At 51.5% G+C, this 17,700-nt stretch overlaps 1 protein-coding gene across 7 annotated transcripts in view; it reads left to right on the forward strand.

Annotated features, from left to right (window-relative positions):
* Positions 1 to 17,700, forward strand: part of CATSPERG (cation channel sperm associated auxiliary subunit gamma) — a 30,527-nt gene that overhangs the window by 8,285 nt on the left and 4,542 nt on the right. For 3 of the 7 annotated variants that reach the window (XR_002344644.1, XR_002344643.1, XR_002344645.1), the window contains exons 8-21: positions 3,045 to 3,216; positions 4,626 to 4,763; positions 6,543 to 6,602; positions 6,802 to 6,933; positions 8,404 to 8,454; positions 8,560 to 8,689; positions 9,961 to 10,072; positions 11,542 to 11,700; positions 11,788 to 11,900; positions 12,809 to 13,022; positions 13,372 to 13,434; positions 13,536 to 13,940; positions 14,082 to 14,162; positions 14,249 to 14,305. Coding sequence is in view for 1 of the 7 variants with exons in the window: in XM_021094341.1 (XP_020950000.1) it covers positions 3,045 to 3,216; positions 4,626 to 4,763; positions 6,543 to 6,602; positions 6,814 to 6,933; positions 8,404 to 8,454; positions 8,560 to 8,689; positions 9,961 to 10,072; positions 11,542 to 11,700; positions 11,788 to 11,900; positions 12,809 to 13,022; positions 13,372 to 13,434; positions 13,536 to 13,940; positions 14,082 to 14,162; positions 14,249 to 14,305 (1,875 nt within the window). In the remaining 6 variants the exon portion in view is untranslated. Of the gene's footprint in view, positions 1 to 3,044; positions 3,217 to 4,625; positions 4,764 to 6,542; positions 6,603 to 6,801; positions 6,934 to 8,403; positions 8,455 to 8,559; positions 8,690 to 9,960; positions 10,073 to 11,541; positions 11,701 to 11,787; positions 11,901 to 12,808; positions 13,023 to 13,371; positions 13,435 to 13,535; positions 14,163 to 14,248; positions 14,306 to 17,700 lie in introns of all 7 variants that reach the window. The other 4 variants (XR_002344641.1, XR_002344642.1, XR_002344646.1 and 1 more) reach the window with 3 other exon arrangements.

The raw sequence follows: 17,700 nt of genomic DNA on the forward strand, positions 1-17,700 counted from the left end.
CCCCCATGAGAGGCAGATAGCGTGAAGGAAAGACAGAAGACGCTGCAGCCCAACAGCCTAGGGTCAGATCCTGGTTCTGCCACTTCTTGGCTGTGTGATGTTGGGCAAGTCACTTCACCTCCCTGGATCTCAGATTCCCCACCTGTAAAACGGGAACAATATTTATATTTACCTCACAGAATGAATGTGAGGCTGACATAAGCAGACACAGAAGGAGGATTGTGTGAGGCAAAGCTAGTGTTATGTATAGGTCCACCACTTGAAAGTCTGAAATCCAAAAAGTTTTGAAATGGCATTTGCACAAGTTTAGGGCTAAAATGCATTTGTTGAGCTTGCAAAGGCTACTTTTTTTAGTCTTTATGTATTTCATTTAATTACTTAATTAATTAATGTATTTTGCTGCAACCTTGGCTGTTGCAAGTTCCTGGGCCAGGGATCAAACCCGAGCCACAGCAGCAATCCAAGCCAGTGACGACTCTGGATCCTATGCCACAAGGGAACTCCCTATTTATTCCCTATTTATTCCATTTAGTGTGAATATTCAGATGCTGCCCTGCAGAAATATTAAGGAGTTTGAATATGGGGTGCTTCCCTAGACCCCACTGAGGGTTTGAATGGTACATACATACAATTTTTACCTTCCAAACACTGGAAAATTCTGAACTGTGATGTACATCTGGCCCCCACGGTTTAAAATTTGGCATTGTGAGTCAGTATTATTCCCAGACTGGGGAAACAAGTCTGAAAGCAAGGTTCTTTCAGTGTGGATAACGAACATGTTTGGGTCCATTGCAATTTGATTTAAACAGAGAAATGGATTTAGAAGGTGCACCTAACTGCAAAGCCCAGACACAGATCATCAGCCTTCAGGTCTGGCTTGATTCAGGGCTCAAATGAGGATTCTAGCTTTTACCTCTGTTTGTGATTCATAGCACCCCAATTCCCAAGCATAGAGAGGGAGCATCTGTTTCCCAAATAGCTTAAAAAAAAAAATCCTGAAATTTATTGGCTTGGTTCTGATCAGCCCAGCTTGGGTCGTGTGTCCCAAAAGAATGGAATGTGCTGGCTGGCTTAGCCCAGGTCGTGACATCTATATCCAAATGAGGTCATCTGAGACAAGAGGCAGAGAAAGGATGGTTCCTTCAGAGTGAAGTCAGGGTAGCTTTGCCTCAAGCTATCGGGAGAAGATACTGGTTGTTCATTATGTCCAAGATAGCAATTGTGCACCTCAACAGCCCCAGAAGTTTGCCTAGCCTCCTCCCATCATGTCTGAGAGCCCCACTCATCATTCTGATAACTGTGTGGATTAATGTTCTCTCGGCTTCCTCTGGCTCTGAATTCCTGCTTCTACTGAACTCGTTCCATTTACAGACCGTCTCCCTGTCTTGAGTCAGCTCTCTCTGTTCTGGTCCAAGTTTTTCCAGACCTTGCTCAGTTTTCATGCTCCTGACCCAAACACATCCACAGGAAATGGGTGGCCAATGTGGGTTCTACTGAAGCTATTTGGAGAGGCAGGGAAGGGGGATATGTCACAGGAAGGAAAAGTTCCATTTTAGGCTTCCTTATTCCTGCTTTTTAATTTTTAAAAATTTTTAAATTTTATTGTTTTTTAGGGCCGCACCTGCAGCATATGGAGGTTCCCAGGCTAGGGGTCTAATCAGAGTTACAGCTGCCGGGCTATGCCACAGCCACAGCAAGGCGGGATCCGAGCCGAGTCTTCGACCTACACCACAGCTCACGGCAACGCCAGATCCTTAACCCACTGAGCCAGGCCAGGGATCAAACCTGCAACCTCATGGTTCCTAGTCGGATTCGTTAACCACTGCGCCACGACGGGAATTCCTTCAAGAACACTGTTATGATGCTGAATAGGGTAGAGGAATGTTCTCCTTAATTTGATGAAATTTTGCTCAGCAGCAGAGCCTAAAGTTTAGCTTTGAATTCTACTTTTTAATAGAAAAGTTAGTGGAAAATTCCACTTTGCAATGGAAAATTTCAGTCAAACGCAAAAAGGAGAGAGAATCCTATAGTGAACTTCAGTAATTTATATGTTGCCCCTTTTTTTGGTCCCCACTATATTCCCTGCCCCCAGAGTATTTTAAAGAAAATTCTGACCATTTTGTTGTTTCACAGGGAAATTCTGGAGGAAGTATCTCTAACACAAGAGGACTTGTAAGAAATAAAACCATAATGCCATTATCATGCCCAGAAAATCTAGTAATAGCTCCTTCCTATCATCTAACTGAGTCATAGTCAGTTTTTCTTAATATCATCTAACCTGGTCAATTTCCTCCGGTTATACAAAAGTATAATATATAAGAGTTCCCTGGAATTCCCGTCGTGTCTCAGTGGGTTAAGAACCCAACCAGTATCCACAAGGATGAGGGTTCAATCTCTGGCCTCGTTCAGTGGGTTAAGGATCCAGTGTTGCTGTGAGCTGTGGTGTAGGTCACAGATGCGGCTAGGATCCCGCATTGCTGTGGCTGTGGCATAAGCCAGTAGCTGCAGCTCCAGTTTAACCCCTAGCCTGGGAACTTCGTATGCCACAGGTGTGTCCTTGAAAAGAAAAAAAAAAAAAAAAAAAAAAAAAAGAGTTCCCTGGTGGCCTAGTGGTTAAGGACACTGAGTTGTCAGTGCAGGTTACTGCTGTGATGTGGGGTTTGATCCCTGGCCCAGGAGCTTCCACAAGGCCAAAAAAGTGTGCCTTGGGTCAAACATGGAATCCTTTGCATCCACATCGGTACCACCCTGACCTTGGCCTGGGGAACCAGGACTCCTGAGCACCATTGAGTGCATTGTGCCCTGCCCATCTCTAGGGAGCACAGAAAGCCCCTCCTGGCTCTGGCGTGGGTCACCTGCTTCCAGGGGGAGCTTGTCGGGGAAGTGTGGCCACCAAGATGGAGTGAGCAGGAAGGGCACCCTGAGGACAGCTGCTTGTATCCATCCCAAGCAGTCGTCAGAGAGGCTGCCTCCCCCTCCTCAAGGCAGGACACAGGGGCTGAGATCAAGGTCGCCTGCTCACCATGGGTTCTCCTCCCCTGCAGCTGAGCATTGACAGCTGCTGGGTAGGCTCCTTCTACTGTCCCCAGGCCAACTTCACCGCCACCATCTATGATGCCATCGCCACCGAGAGCACCCTCTTCATTCGGCAGAACCAGCTCATCTACTATTTTACCGGCACCTATACCACACTCCATGAGACCAACCATGGCAGCGGTGAGGGGGCAGTGACCAGGTCACATTACCTGGGTGTCCATAGCATCCTAGGCAAGGGACCTGCCTGTCGGAGCCCCAGGGAGGGCGCCTCAGTGAATCCATGACCGGAGGCACCTGGGACTGGAATTGCCATGGGTGGGGAGCGGGCTGTTGCAGGGACTTCTGGCTCCTGAAGCATGGCTGCTGCGGCCTCCTCCGAACCTCCATGTGCTGGGGGAAGCTTTCATCCTGACTTTCCCAGGAGTGTAAACCGACTGAGGACAGAGAGAGGTGTGGGAGTGAAGGGAGGGGGCAGAGAGAGACACACCCCCACCCACCCACACGCACATGTGCAGGTGCACATGCGCACACAGACACAGACACAGAGTCAGAAAGACATGCTGGGCAGGATGCTTACCAAGAGAGAAACTGGGGCAGTTGGGGAGAGTCAGAAAGCAAGAGAAATAAAGATGGGCTGTTGGTGAGGCAAAGCCATGAAGGAGGTTGATCAGAGAGGAAAAAGAGAGGCTTTTGATTCAGCATCATCTTTTACACATTTTTCTCACCCCCACCCTCGTGCTCCATATAAAAGAGTGATGACAGAGTTCCCCTCCTGGCGCAGCAGAAATGAATCTGCCCAGGAACCGTGAGGTTGTGGGTTTGATCTCTGGCCTCACTCAGTGGGTGAAGGGTCCGGCGTTGCCGTGGGCTGTGGTGCAGGTTGCAGACTCGGCTCAGATCCTATGTTGCTGTGACTGTGGTGGAGGCTGGCAGCTGTAGCTCTGATTTCAACCCCTAGCCTGGGAACCTCCATATGCCGCCAGTGCAGCCCTAAAAAAAAACCAAAAACAAATGATTGAGTGATGTCAACTTATAGGGTCACAGAAAATTGCACTGTAACCAGTACTTCATTAGTTAATGAATGTGCCCAGCAGCTTCGTTTTTCTCCCTTTCTTTCTTAGGGCACATTGACAGTGGGAAGAACCCAGTTAAAATAGATCTAAGTCAAAGAAAGGGATGTTTATTGGCTTAGGTAGATGAAAAACTCAGGAACATGTTGTTTTCAGGCACAGTTGGATCCAGGAGCTCACTGTAGCTGCCCCATCTATAGCCCAGCAACAACCCAGCAACTGCCGACTTTTAAGCTCTTGAGGAGCCCCAGGAAAGAACATCTCTTTATTAGTGGCTACAAGCTGAGATCACACACCCAGCTCAGAACCCAACCCTCTGGCCAGGGGAATGCAAGTGTGGGATCAGCCCAACCTGAACACCATGGACAGAGTGTGAGCAGGGGGGATTTTCTCAAAGGCAGCTGGGGCCTTATGTCAAGGGCCTCTAAGACACCATCTTGGACACTCACTCCAGTGGATGGGGGAAATGTGGATGGGGGCCCAGGTGCCAGGCTCAAATGTCTGTCCTGGCCCTCACAGGTAGATGGGTTCGTATCTTGGCCAACGAGTGCGTCAAGAAATTATGCCCCGTGCATTTCCATAGCAACGGCTCTGAGTACGTCATGGCCCTCACCACGGGCAAGCACGAAGGTTACGTCCACTTTGGAACCATCACAGGTGAGCTTGGGGCCCTCTGGCAGCCCAAGAGACCTCTCCGTACCCTCTCACCCCTAAGAATTCTGATCCCAGAATTCAACCTTCACCATCTTCCTTCAGGAGGGGTCACAGGCTGGAGGTTCTCCCATGAGTCTCAGAGGTTTATGCATTTGTAGGGGCAGGGCTTGGAGTGTATTATACATCTTTCATGATCAGTTTTGTTTCAAAGGACAGAAGCCCAATTCAAAAATCATTTGAGTTCCTTGGTGACCTAGTGGTTAAGGAGTCAGTGTTGTCACTGCTGTGGCTTGGGTTTGATCTGTGGCTTGGTCAAAAAAATCATATCTAAGCATAAATTTTTTTTTTATCTTCTTATGACCGCACCCACAGTATATGGAGGTTCCCAGGCTAGGGGTCGAATCAGAGCTGCAGCAGCCAGCCTATGCCACAGCCACAGCAATGCCAGATCCGAGCTGCATCTTTGACCTACACCACAGCTCACAGCAACACCGGATCCTTAACCCAGGCCAGGGATCGAACCTGTGTCCTCATGGATGCTAGTCAGATTCACTTCCTCTGAGCCATGATGGGAACTCCCTAAGCATAGAAAATTTGTAAATGGGAGTTCCTTTTGTGGCTCAGCAGATTCAGGACCCAACATTGTCTCTGTGAGAATGCATATTTGATCCCTGGCCTTGCTCAATGAGTTAAAGTCTGGCATTGCCTTCCACATGCCACAGGTGTAGAGATAAGAAAAAAAAAAAAAAATTGTAGACATAAGTGAAAAGACCAGGATCCAGCATCAGGCATGGCTGGATCCAGGGCTCACAGGGTATATCATCAGGACTTTATCTCTTGGGAAGGTAGCATAGCGTAAGGACTGTAGCACAGGTTCTGGAGAGAGACTGCTCTAGCACACCCACCCAAGTCTTCTGTGGCTTTAGACAGGTGACTTAGCCTCTCTTTTTGGTCTCATGTCCTCATTTGCAATATGGGAGTGATAGTACTAGTACCTGCTTCATTGTGTTGATAAAAGATTAAACAAGTTGGCGTATACAAAGTTCGTAAGGCAGTGCTAAGCTCATGGTGAGTGCTATTCAAGGGTGTATCGTTATGAGCCTGTGATTCAGCTTCATTTTTTTTTTTTTGGTTTTTTTTTTTTTTTTTGTCTTTTTGCCATTTCTTGGGCTGATGCTGCAGCATATGGAGGTTCCCAGGCTAGGGGTCTAATCAGAGCTGTAGCCACAGGCCTACACCAGAGCCACAGCAATGCGGGATCCGAGCCACATCTGCAACCTCACCACAGCTCTCAGCAACACCAGATCCTTAACCCATTGAGCAAGGCCAGGGATCGAACCTGCATGGTTCCTAGTCAGATTCATTAACCACTGAGCCACGACAGGAACTCCTCAGCTTCGTTTTCAGGTAGATATTCTTCTCCCGAGGGTTAAAGATGGCCTTCAGGAACTCAAGGCTCACATCCCCCACCAGTAGGAGTCACCTGGAGAGGGTGAGTCAGCGTCTCATTAGCTCCCGCACAAATCCCAAGGTGTGCTCTATTGGCCCATTCTGGGTCACGTGGCCAGTCCTGAGCCAATCTCTGTGACCAGAGGCTGACACAGTCTCATAAGCCAGTTGTGAATGACTGAAAGGCCAGTTAGGGGAGACAGGCCCCACGGAATCCCAAGGACTAAGAGGGAGGCCCAGGGATTGTGTACCTGGTACAATTGGAAAGCTGATGCAATGGGGGTGCCAGACGGGGTGGGAAGGACCTGAGCATGGACCTGCCCTGCCCCACAGATGGCCGCGTGTCCTTCGAGTTGCTACCCAGGCAGCAGTCCGTGTGCAATGGGATACGAGGTACCCAGCTTCCAGATGGGTCTGCAGCGGGTGGGGGAGGCAAGGGAGTGTGTGTTGGACTTGGAGGGGTTGGGGGCGGGGTAGAAGCATGGAAGGGTGGGAAATTTCTTGGGCACGGGTATAGGGTCACCGGGATAGGTGTGGCAGTCACAGAGACCATGGAGCGGGGTGGGGTCCAGAGGCCACTCTGGACCTTCAGCCTCCCTGCCAGTGGTCAACTGCTCCATAACCTGGGCCGTGTTCATTGCTGGTGACTACGATCTACTGCTGCTGGTGGAGATTGAAGAGCCCGCCTCCAGGAAGTATTTCCTGGTGGTCAGCTACAACCTGGGTAATTGGGGAGCCATGGGGGGCTGAGAGGGCAGGGGCAGGAGCTCAGATTGTGAGCTGTGGGCCCATCCTATGGGGTCTGTGCCCAGCCGGCCTCGGGAGGGAAATGTGGCTCATGCCACTGCTGGGTAAGGGGCAGTGGTCTTAATGGGCTGGGTGGGCTGGAGAAAGTATGAGGAAGTTAATGAGACTGGAACAGAGGGGAAGGGGAGGGATGGAGATTGGAGAGGTGAGCAGACGCCAGAGGAGGGCCTCGTGACTCGAAAATGATACGATGCTTTTCACCCGTCAAAAACCTAGGGGAGTAGTTCCTGCCGTGGCGCGGCGGAAACAAATCCGACTAGGAACCACGAGGTTGTGGGTTTGATCCCTGGCCTTGCTCAGTGGGTTAAGGATCCAGCATTGCTGTGAGCTGTGGTGTAGGTCGCAAATGCGGCTCGGATCTGGCGTTGCTGTGGCTCTGGTGTAGGCTGGCGGCAGCAGCTCTGATTAGACCCCTAGCCTGGGAACCTCCATATGCCTCAGGTGTGGCCCTAGAAAAAGACAAAAAACAAAAAACAAACAAACAGGAGTTCCCGTCGCGGCGCAGTGGTTAACGAATCCGACTAGGAACCATGAGGTTGCGGGATTAATCCCTGGCCTTGCTCAGTGGGTTAAGTATCCGGCGTTGCACGAGCTGTGGTGTGGGTCGCAAATGCAGCTTGGATCTGGCATTGCTGTGGCTCTGGCGTAGGCTGGCAGCTACAGCTCCGATTAGACCCCTAGCCTTGGAACCTCCATGTGCTGCAGGAGCGGCCCAAGAAATGGCAAAAAGACCAAATAAATAAATAAATAAATAATTTAAAAAACAAAAAAACAAAAAACACCTAGGGGAGGAGTTCTCACCGTGGCACAACAGGATCAACTGTAAGACTTGGTTTGATTTTCCTCCAAGTGAGAGTAGAACTCTCGTACATGTACAGTTGCATAGGCTGTGCATGATGCTCCCCAGCTGAGGAGTCAGAGGCACATCTTCTGCCCTAACAGGTCTGTAGCCTCTCAGAGGCCGGGCCTTTTTATAATTCACATGAAGAAATTCTAAGGACTGGAGTTCCCATCGTGGCATAGCAGAAATCAATCTGACTAGCATCCATGAGGACGCAGGTTCCATCCCTGGCCTCGCTCAGTGGGTTAAGGATCTGGCGTTGCCATGAACTGTGGTGTAGGTCACAGATGTGGCTCGGATCCCAAGTTGCTGTGGCTGTGACATAGGCCAGCGGCTACAGCTTTGATTACACCCCTCGCCTGGGAACTTCCATATGCCTTGGGTGCAGCCCTAAAAAAGCTGAAAAAAAGAAGATAAAGAAATTCTAAGGACGAATGAGCCCAATGGGAAGTGGTGGGAGGGGTTGGGGAGCTGGGGATTTGCCTGGTTTCATGTCTTGGAAGCTCAGGGCCACGGGAGACTCTGCTGTGTTCTCCTCACCTGCAGTCAGTGATTACCTGGTCATCCTCTACACCATCCCAGAATTCATCCCTGACGGTAAGAGGGGAAGGCAGGGGGACCTGAAAAAGTGGGGGGGGGGGCAGGAGGGGTCCAGGTGACCCCACCTCATTGCTGTGTCCACTCTGCCTCTGCCCCTGCCAGCTCGAGGCCTCGAGTTCCTGATGATCCTAGGGACAGAATCTTACACCAACGTCCCGATGGTTCCCAAAGGCATGTCCTACAACGAGTATAACAACCTGCTGTTCATCTGGGGCAACTTCCTCCTGCAGAGGTAGAGAGCCGGCAGATTTGGCCTCCCCAGCCCCACTAGGATGGTGTCCTTTTTGAAGTCACTAAGTTTTCAGAGGATGCCCAAGTCCGGAAATCGTCAGGACAGTGCTGGGGAAAACATGGGCTGGGGTGGGACAGAATGGGCGAAGCTAGTGTTTTAAAGCTGGGAGCCCTCTCTTAAATGAAACCTGGTAAAGGACCCAACCCATGTGAGCAATAGAAGGGCACCACCTGGGAAAATGGTAAGATGCTTTTCATCTGTCAAAAACCTAGGGGAGGAGTTCCCACTGTGGCGCAACAGGGTCAATGGCATCTTGGGAGCCCTGGGACGCGGGTTTGATCCCATCCTGGCATAGCCACAGGTGTGGCTTAGGTGGGCTTAGGTCTTGACTGCAGCTCAGATCTGATGCCTGGCTTGGGAACTCCATAGGCTGTCGGGCGGCCAAAAAAAAGAAAGAAAAAAACCCAAAAAACCTGGAGTTTCTGTCGTGGCGCAGTTGTTAACAAGTCCGACTAGGAACCATGAAGTTGTGGGTTCGGTCCCTGCCCTTGCTCAGTGGGTTAAGGATCCGGCGTTGCTGTGAGCTGTGGTGTAGGTTGCAGACGCGGCTTGGATCCTGAGTTGCTGTGGCTCTGGCATAGGCCAGTGGCTACAGCTCTGATTCGACCCCTAGCCTGGGAACCTCCATATGCCGCGAGAGCGGCCCAAAGAAATAGCAAAAAGACAAAAAAAAAAAAAAAAAAAACACCTAAGCACAGGAGTTCCCGTTGTGGCTCAGTGGTATTGAACCTGACTAGTATCTATGAGGATGTGAGTTCAATCCCTGGCCTCACTCAGTGGGTTAAGTATCCCACATTGCCCTGAGCTGTAGTGTAGGCTATAGAGGCAGCTCAGATCCTGCGTGGCTGTGGCTGTGGCCTGCAGCTGCAGCTCCGATTGGACCTCTAGACTGGGAACTTTCATATGCTGCTGCTGAGGGCCTAAAAAGCAAAAAAAAAAACAAACAAAAAAAACCTAAACAAACAACCTAGGGCCCCTAAGTCAACTCTGTGGGCTGTTGGCAAACTTCCAGTTTGGTCAAATGCTCCTGTTTACAGATGGGCAGCCAGAGGATTGGGAGTGGGAGGCAGGGAGGTTGCAGAAGCTAGAGTCCAGGTTTCCTTTGCACATTTCTCACAAGGCTAATAGAGAACGAGTCATGTTGGGCCTAGTTGGGAAAGAAGATATCCCCCCGGGGCCGTGTCCGCTACCTCCCACCTCTGTCCCTGCAGCTATAACAAAGAAAACTACATCTACCTGGCGGACTTCCCCAAGGAGCTGTCTATCAAGTACCTGGTCAACTCATTCCATGGGGACATGGCTATCGTCACAGAGACCGAGGAGGTGGGCTGCCCTGTCCTTCTCCTCACTTCCTCTCTGCCCACCCCTAAGTCCCAGGGGTCTCTTTTTTTCCCCTGTCAGGTTAAAGGGACCTAGGGGAGGTAATGTCCTCAGGGGCCCTGGGGAAGGGCAATAGAAACTCCATTTACAGGGAGCTCCCACTGTGACTCAGCAGGTTAAGAACCTGACTAGTCTCTGTGAGGATGTGGGTTCAATCCCTGGCCTCACACATTGCTACAAGCTATGACGTGGGTCATAGATGCGACTGGGATCTGGCATTGCTGCACCTCCAAACTAACTCCTAGCCTGGGAACTTCCATATGCCGCAATTATTGCGGCCCTAAAAAGAAAAAAAAAGAAAGAAAAGCTCCATTTACAGCTGAGAAGCCTCAATCTCAAAAAGGCTGTGTCAAAGTTCCTATCATGGCTCAGGGATAACCACCCGACTAGTATCCATGAGAACGTGGGTTTGATCCCTGGCCCCGCTCAATGGCTTAGGGATCCACTGTTGCCGTGAGCTGTGGTGTACGTTGCTGATGAGGCTAGGATCCGGCATTGCTGTGGCTGTGGTATAGGCCTGCAGCTACAGCTCTGTTTCAACCCCCAGCCTGGGAACTTCCATATGTCACAGGTGCGGCCCTAAAAAGACAAAAAAAAAAAAAAAAAACAACAACAACAACAAAAACAAGTGTCTTCCAAAGCTACTCAGCAAAGTGAAAGTCCTGTGCTTAGAGTCGTGATGTGATTTCCAGAGGGGACCCTCTTTCATTCCATCCTGCAGTTCAGTTCATAAATATTGAGCACTTACTGTATGCCTGACCCAGTGCTGGGGACATTGTGGTGGCCGAGTCAGCCCTGGGCCCTACCACTCATGGGGTTAGAATCCAGTTGGGAAGATAGACTCTTCTCCATTGTCAGTTCAAATGTCAGTTGACATTGTCAGTTCAAATGTCACTCAGAGTAGCCAGAGCTGCCATGGGCAAAACGGAACCAATGGAAGTTCAGACCCCATCTGGGAGGGGTGTCAGGGAGGGCTTCATAGAGGACACCACGTGGAGGGGGGCCATGCTGGAGACCGGAGGGGATCTTCCGGGCGAAGGAGGTCAAGTCCAGAGCCAAGTGTGTTGGAGGCAGGGTGAGAGGGTGGGCCTCAGTGCAGAGATGGGAAACTGAGGCCAAAGGGATGATGAGACCCTGTAGGGTGCAAAAAGTGAAAGGGGAAAAGGAGGTCATCCCTCAGGACCCCGGCCTTTAGCGGGTGTGTATATTAGGAATGGGTGCATTGCAAGTAATAGACACTCAGGCCAACTGAAACAGTGAAGAAATTTACTGCGGTGGGAGGCTGGGAGCAGAGCGATGGCTCACCTGGTCCCAGGTGGAGGCGAGCGCCTCAACCTCACCCCTCAGGGAAAGGGATGGCGAGGGAGGGGTCAGAGGGCCCGTGGTCCTCACACGGGCTGTCGCACCCCCAGATCTGGTACCTCCTGGAGGGCAGCTACCAGGTATACAAGCTGTTCCCGTCCAAGGGCTGGGAGCTGTACCTTAGCCTTCAGCTGATGCAGCAGTCCTCTCTCTACGCCCCCAATGAGACCATGATCACCCTCTTCTACGATGACAGCAAACTCTACCAGGTGCCAGGTGGGGGGCTGCGGGGGAGACTCAGGAGAGCTGCAGGATGGCGGATACCAGCTCCTGTGGCCCCTGCCTTCCCTCTGCAGCTAGTGTACCTTATCGACAAGCAGCAGGGCAGGCTCGTCAAGAGGCTTGTGCCTGTGGAGCAGCTCCTGATGTACCAGCAGCTTGGCAACCACTACCTCTTGGAGCAGCAAGGGTGAGAAGATATGGGATCACAGCAGCAGTCAGAGAGCCTTAGGCACTGCCCAGGTGAAATCCCCATTAAGGGGGAGACCAAGCCGTCCCCAACCACAACCTCAGGGCTCAAGGGAGGGTCTGACCGAGCCTGGGGGCAAAGGTGCATCAGGGAGGAAGAGGTTCATGAGCTTTGACCTGAGGGGGAGGAGGAATTGGCCAGATGGTGGCATGAAGAAGGGTGTTGGGGGGGCACATGTGCAAAGGCCTGGGGGAGGAAAGGAGATATTGGGTGATCAAGAACTGAGAGGGATTAGTTCCCATTGGGGCTCAACAGAGAAGAACCTGACTAGCATCCATGAGGATGCAGGTTTAATCCCTGGCCTCGCTCAGTGGGTTAAGGATCCGGCATTGCCATGAGCTGTGGTGTAGGTCACTGATGCAGCTCAGATCCAGCACTGCTGTGGCTGTGGTCTAGGCCAGCGGCTATAGCTTTGATTCAACCCCTAGCCTGGAACCTCCACATGCTGCAGGCGCGGCCCTAAAAAAACAAAGGAACTTGAACTTTATCTTGAGAGACCTGGGAACCAGGATGGGGCTAAGGGGAGAGGCTACTAGGTCAGGTTTTACTGGGTTCATTAATGATCCTTCTGCTCACCCGCAGAGGAGCCCAGGGAGGTGGCTGGGGGAGGGGAGAGGTGGAAAGACACTTAGCAGGTTGAGTACCATGGAGGGGTGGGGTGAGTCTAGGATGAAGTCCAGGGACCTAGGGCGTCCAGGAGAATATGTTCAGGGGCTGAGGCTGAGGAGGAAGGTCAGGGCCGGCTTGGCCCTGGGTAGTCGGCAGGCAGAGGTGGAAATAGGTCTGCGGAGGCTCCTGGTGCCAGGGCATGGAAGAGTCAGCTGCGGACCTTCACTCCCACCACTCAGGAGCCACCTGACGCTCTCCTTCGCCAACTTCTGCCCCTTCACCGTGATGCGCCTGCTGGACCTGCCCAACCCGCAGATCTACACGCGCCAGGAGCGTTACCGGGCGCAGCCGCCGCGCATCTTGGAGCCCTCAGGCTTCCACAACAATAACTCGCTCGCTGTCTATCAGGGCCTCGTCTACTACCTGCTCTGGCTGCACTCCATGTACGACAAGGTGGGCGACTGAAGCCGTCAGGGCAGGCCGGGCCGGGTCTTGTCTGAGGCGGGACTGCAGAGGCGGAGCGGGCAAGGCCCGCTGGCTGGGAGAACGGCCGCGGAGGGTGGAGCAGAGCAGAGCCGCCACCATGCGCCTGAGGCTAAGGGGGGCTGGGGAGGGGGTCGAGGACGGCTCAGCCGAGACGGCTTTTGGGGTGTGGCCGTCCAGCTGAAAGCCGGGCTTGGGGACGCGCCAGAGTATGTATCTTTCGCTTTGTATCGGGGTCTGAGGCTAGGAAGGGGTGCAGGGATGACGTCTGCCTGGGCACGCCCCCTGGCCCACCTCACGGGGTTGGCGGTTCCTGCAGCCCTACGCGGACCCGGTGCACGACCCCACCTGGCGCTGGTGGAAGAACAAGAAGCAGGACCAGGTGCGTGGAGGGTGCTGCCAGTGAGAGGGAGGGCCGAGCCCGGATCCTCCCTCGCTGTACCCCGCGCGGGCCTTGACTTTGTCCTGCAACCCGTCCCCCAGGATTACTACTTTTACCTGGCCAGCAACTGGCAGAGCGCAGGCAATGTGCACATTGACATGGCCAGCTACGAAAAGATCTACGACCTCAAGGCGGAGAACGAGCTGCCAGAGCGCATCTTCCTGGACAAGGGCACCATCTACAGTTTCTCTGTCTTCCTGACCGCCAGGGGGCACGCGTTCGACTTGGAGGACCAGAGCAGTCTGTGGGCGGGGCCGGGTGGAGCCTGGGGGCGGGGCTTCTATAGGGTCCGGCCGGAGGCCCTTAACCCCTACCTCTGCCAAGCAGGCGCTTCGTCTCAGCCGGGGAGCCAGGTGGGCCTGGCTGTGGTGCTGGCCGACCCCGCCTGCATCGAGGCGGTGGTGAAGCAAAAGGACCTTATTAATCGTAACTCGGTGCTTTTCTGGGTGAGACCAGGTGGAGAAGGGGTGCCGACATGGGGGCAGAACTACTGGGACAGTGGGCCTATTGGAAAACCACGGCTATTTGAAAGGTCCCTGGGTCCTCCTGCCCGCCTGAGGTCGCTTCATTTCTGCCCCCACCCTCAGGTTACGCTCAGTGATAAAAGGACTTGCTTTGACCAGGGCATTAGCGGACATCACCTCATGAAGACCTCCATGCTCATCAAGGTGAGGTCCGAGCCTGGAGGGGAGGACGCAGATGAGGGGAAGGACTGCGCCCGTGGATCCGCATCATCACCGGCTCCTATTCACAGGTGGTGGGCTCTTCTGGGCACTGCTTCCAGAACACGCACCAGGGGCCTCGCATGCAAGTATTGGACTTGGTGTACCGGGCCCTGTGCTGGGAGGGAAGGGGTTGGGTTGAGTCTCAGCAGGGCGAAGCCTAGGACACCTCCTGGGAATCCCATGAATGCTTTCCTAATTTCCTTCTCATTCATTTCCGGTCATTGGCCTGCCCAGCCACCCACTCACTCCTTTCATCCATTCATGTTTTCAAAAAGGGCTGCTCTGTATATAATCCACAAAAGCTTGTATGTTCCTTCGGATACTTTTCTGTAGGGGGAGATATGGCATCTGCAACACGGAGCTTTTTTTCCCAGTTGGCACAAAGGCAGCAGGTGGGCCAGCTTGGCCCTTCCTTCTCACCTTGCTTTTCATCTGCCTGCTCACGTGTGTTGGGTTTTTCACTTCCTTACACATGCAGTATCCCCTTTGCACAGAGGCAGACACTGAGCCTCAGAGAGGTGCAGATATCTGCCAGAGTAATCCTGAAAGCTAATAAGGGAGGCAGCGTTCTCAACCTCTTCCCTCCCACTCTGCAGGAGACAGGCTCTGGTGCTTCTCCCTCTTGAATTGGCATGATCCAAAGCAGTTTCTAAAAGGGGCTTTTAACAGCCCCCAACTCCTAGGGTTTCAGGTGATATTCAGGGTCAAATGCAGGGAGGAGTGACTCACCTCAGCCCAATAACCGTTTCCTGCTATCCTTAGCAATATGCATGATTTTCTTCTTTCTCATAACCCTGATAACATCTCCAGTTTTGACCCAGTAGATCCCTGCTGGGACTCTGATCGGCAAAACACTGTTATAGCAAAAGGCTGGAGACAACTAAATGTTCATTAATAGGGAAAGGACTAAATAAATGGTGGTACATTCATGCAATGGAAAACTATGCAGCTGTAAAAAAAAAAAAAAGGCGGGGGGGGAGGACCCAAGATCTCCACATACTGATGTGGAGTGGTCTCCAAAGTGTATTTTATTTTCAAGAGGAAAAAACAGCATATATATAATGTTAGCCTAAGAGAGGTTAACTGAGAACATATATTTGTGTTTGCTTTCATTTGCATGGAGAAACTCTGGGAAAACTGTCAAGAAAGTACTCCTAGTTGTTCCCTGCTCACAGAATAGGGAAGAGGCAGGACAGTTGGAGAATTGAAATGGAAATGAAATTTTCACTATATATATGCGTGTGTGTATCCCTGTATATGTCTATCTATAATAGCCACCTAAAGATTAAGTTTTTATTGTTTGTTTATTTATTTATTTATTTATTGCTTTTTTAGGGCGGCACTTGAGGCATACAGAGGGGCTAGGGGACTAATCAGAGCTATAGCTGCCAGCCTACACCACAGCTCACGGCAACACTGGATCCTTAACCCACTGAGTGAGACCAGGGATCAAACCCCCAACCTCATGGTTCCTAGTCAGATTCGTTTCCACTGTGCCACGACGGGAACTCCAGTTTATTTATTTATTTATGGCTGCACCCACAGCATATAGAAGTTCCGGGCCACGGACTGAATCCGAGCCGAATCTGTGACCTATGCCACAGCTGTGGCAGTGCTGGATCCTTAATCTGCTGTGCAACAGTGGGAACTCCAAGATTAAGTTTATAAAAGAGCAATTTTTTTTTTTTTTTAATGTACAAGGAAACAGTGATGCTGTAGGTGGGACATAGTCTGACTCTTTCTCCGTGTCCTCAGGCTGGGACCTTTCAAGCTTTTTGTCCCTCTCTCCCCCTCCCCCATATCACCAGATCAAGAGATCTGTATATTTGGAAGGCTGGGAGAGACTCTCTGGCTTCTCATCCTGGAAAAAATGGAAACTGGAACTAATTGAATAAACTGTGGGTTCTCAATATGTAAACATGGTAGATGAAGGAAGGAAGAAATATGTTTAACATAAGTGCTCAAGGTTTGGGGCATCTCTCACCAGGCCAGCTCCAGACACTGGCCCACAGCGGGGAGCAGGGGCAGGGTCAAGGGGACAGACCACAAACAGATTTCACTCACTGCACCCTAAGCTTATTCATTCATTCAGCCAATATACACACACATATACACACACACACACACACACATATATGTATATGTATATATATCTTTTTTTTTTTTAGAGCCACACCTGCAGCATATGGAGGTTCCCAGCCTAGGAGTTGAATCAGAACCGCAACTGTGGGCCTACGCCACAACCGTATAGCAATGAGGGATCTGAGCTGTGTCTGTGACCTACACCATGGCCCTTGGCAATGCTGAATCCTTGACCCACTGAGTGAGGCCAGGGATCCAACCTTTATCTTCATGGATATTAGATTTGTTTCTGCTGAGCCACAACAGTGGGAACTCTGTCTCCATTTTCACAAGGCATTCTTCCTATGTGTCTGTGTCCCAGTTTCCCTCTTATAAGGACACTGGTCCTTGGATTAGGGCCCACCCTAATCTAATGTGGCTTCATCTTAGCTTGATTACATCTGTAAAGTCTTTTTTCTAAAGTAGGTCACATGGGCAGGTACCAGGGAATCAGGACTTCAGTATACCTTTTGGGGACACATTCAATTCAGAACAGACAATCAAATAATAAGCAAGACAAATAAAAGGTATCCTATGCTGGAGTTCCTGTGTGCCTCAGCAGGTTAAGAACCTGACATAGTGTCCAGGAAGATTCGGGTTCGATCCCTGGCCTTAGTGGATTAAAGATCCAACAGTGCCACAAGGTGCAGTGTAGGGTGCAAATGTGGCTCAGATCCTGTGTTGCCATGGCTGTGGCTGTGCCAGGCAGCTGCAGCTCCAATTTGACCCCTAGCCTGGGATCTTCCATATGCTGCAGGTGTGTCCATTAAAAAAAAAAATTATCCTGTGAAGAGGCGATGAGGACTGGGAGAGAGAGAAAGAAAGAAAGACGCAGGCACGGGGCAGGGGGCTGGCTAGCATTTTCCATAGGATGGTTCGGGGAAGACCTGGCTGTGGAATAAACATTTGAGCAAAGATTTGAAGGAGGCGAGCATGTGGTTATGTGCCAGAAAGCAGGCCATCGAGAGGGGCAGATGCAGAGAAGCCTGGAGGCAAAGAGTGTTCCACATGTTAGACTAAAGGGAGAGTGAGGAGCAGGCGCGGCTGGATCAGGGCAAGCAAGGAGGACCTGGGAGAGAGATGAGGTTGAAGAGGAGACTGGCAGGTCACTGAGGCCTCATGGGCCATGGTGAGTGAGGGGCAGCTTGGGAGCCATCTGAGCAGAGAATTGACTCAGATGTTCACAGGGTCTCTCTGGCTGAATGTGGGGGACAGCCTGGGAGGAGCAGGAAGACGAGGGAGGAAAAAAGTTAGGGGCAGCTGGAGTGAGGCAGGAGTTGGAGTTTGGGGACGAGCATGGCTCTGTGTTGAAGTCTAGAGACAACAGGATATCTGGATGGACTGTGGGGGAGAGAGAGAG

The sequence above is a fragment of the Sus scrofa genome, chromosome 6 (genome assembly GCF_000003025.6).
Source record: "Sus scrofa isolate TJ Tabasco breed Duroc chromosome 6, Sscrofa11.1, whole genome shotgun sequence".
In the NCBI taxonomy this organism is placed as follows: Eukaryota; Metazoa; Chordata; class Mammalia; order Artiodactyla; family Suidae; genus Sus; species Sus scrofa.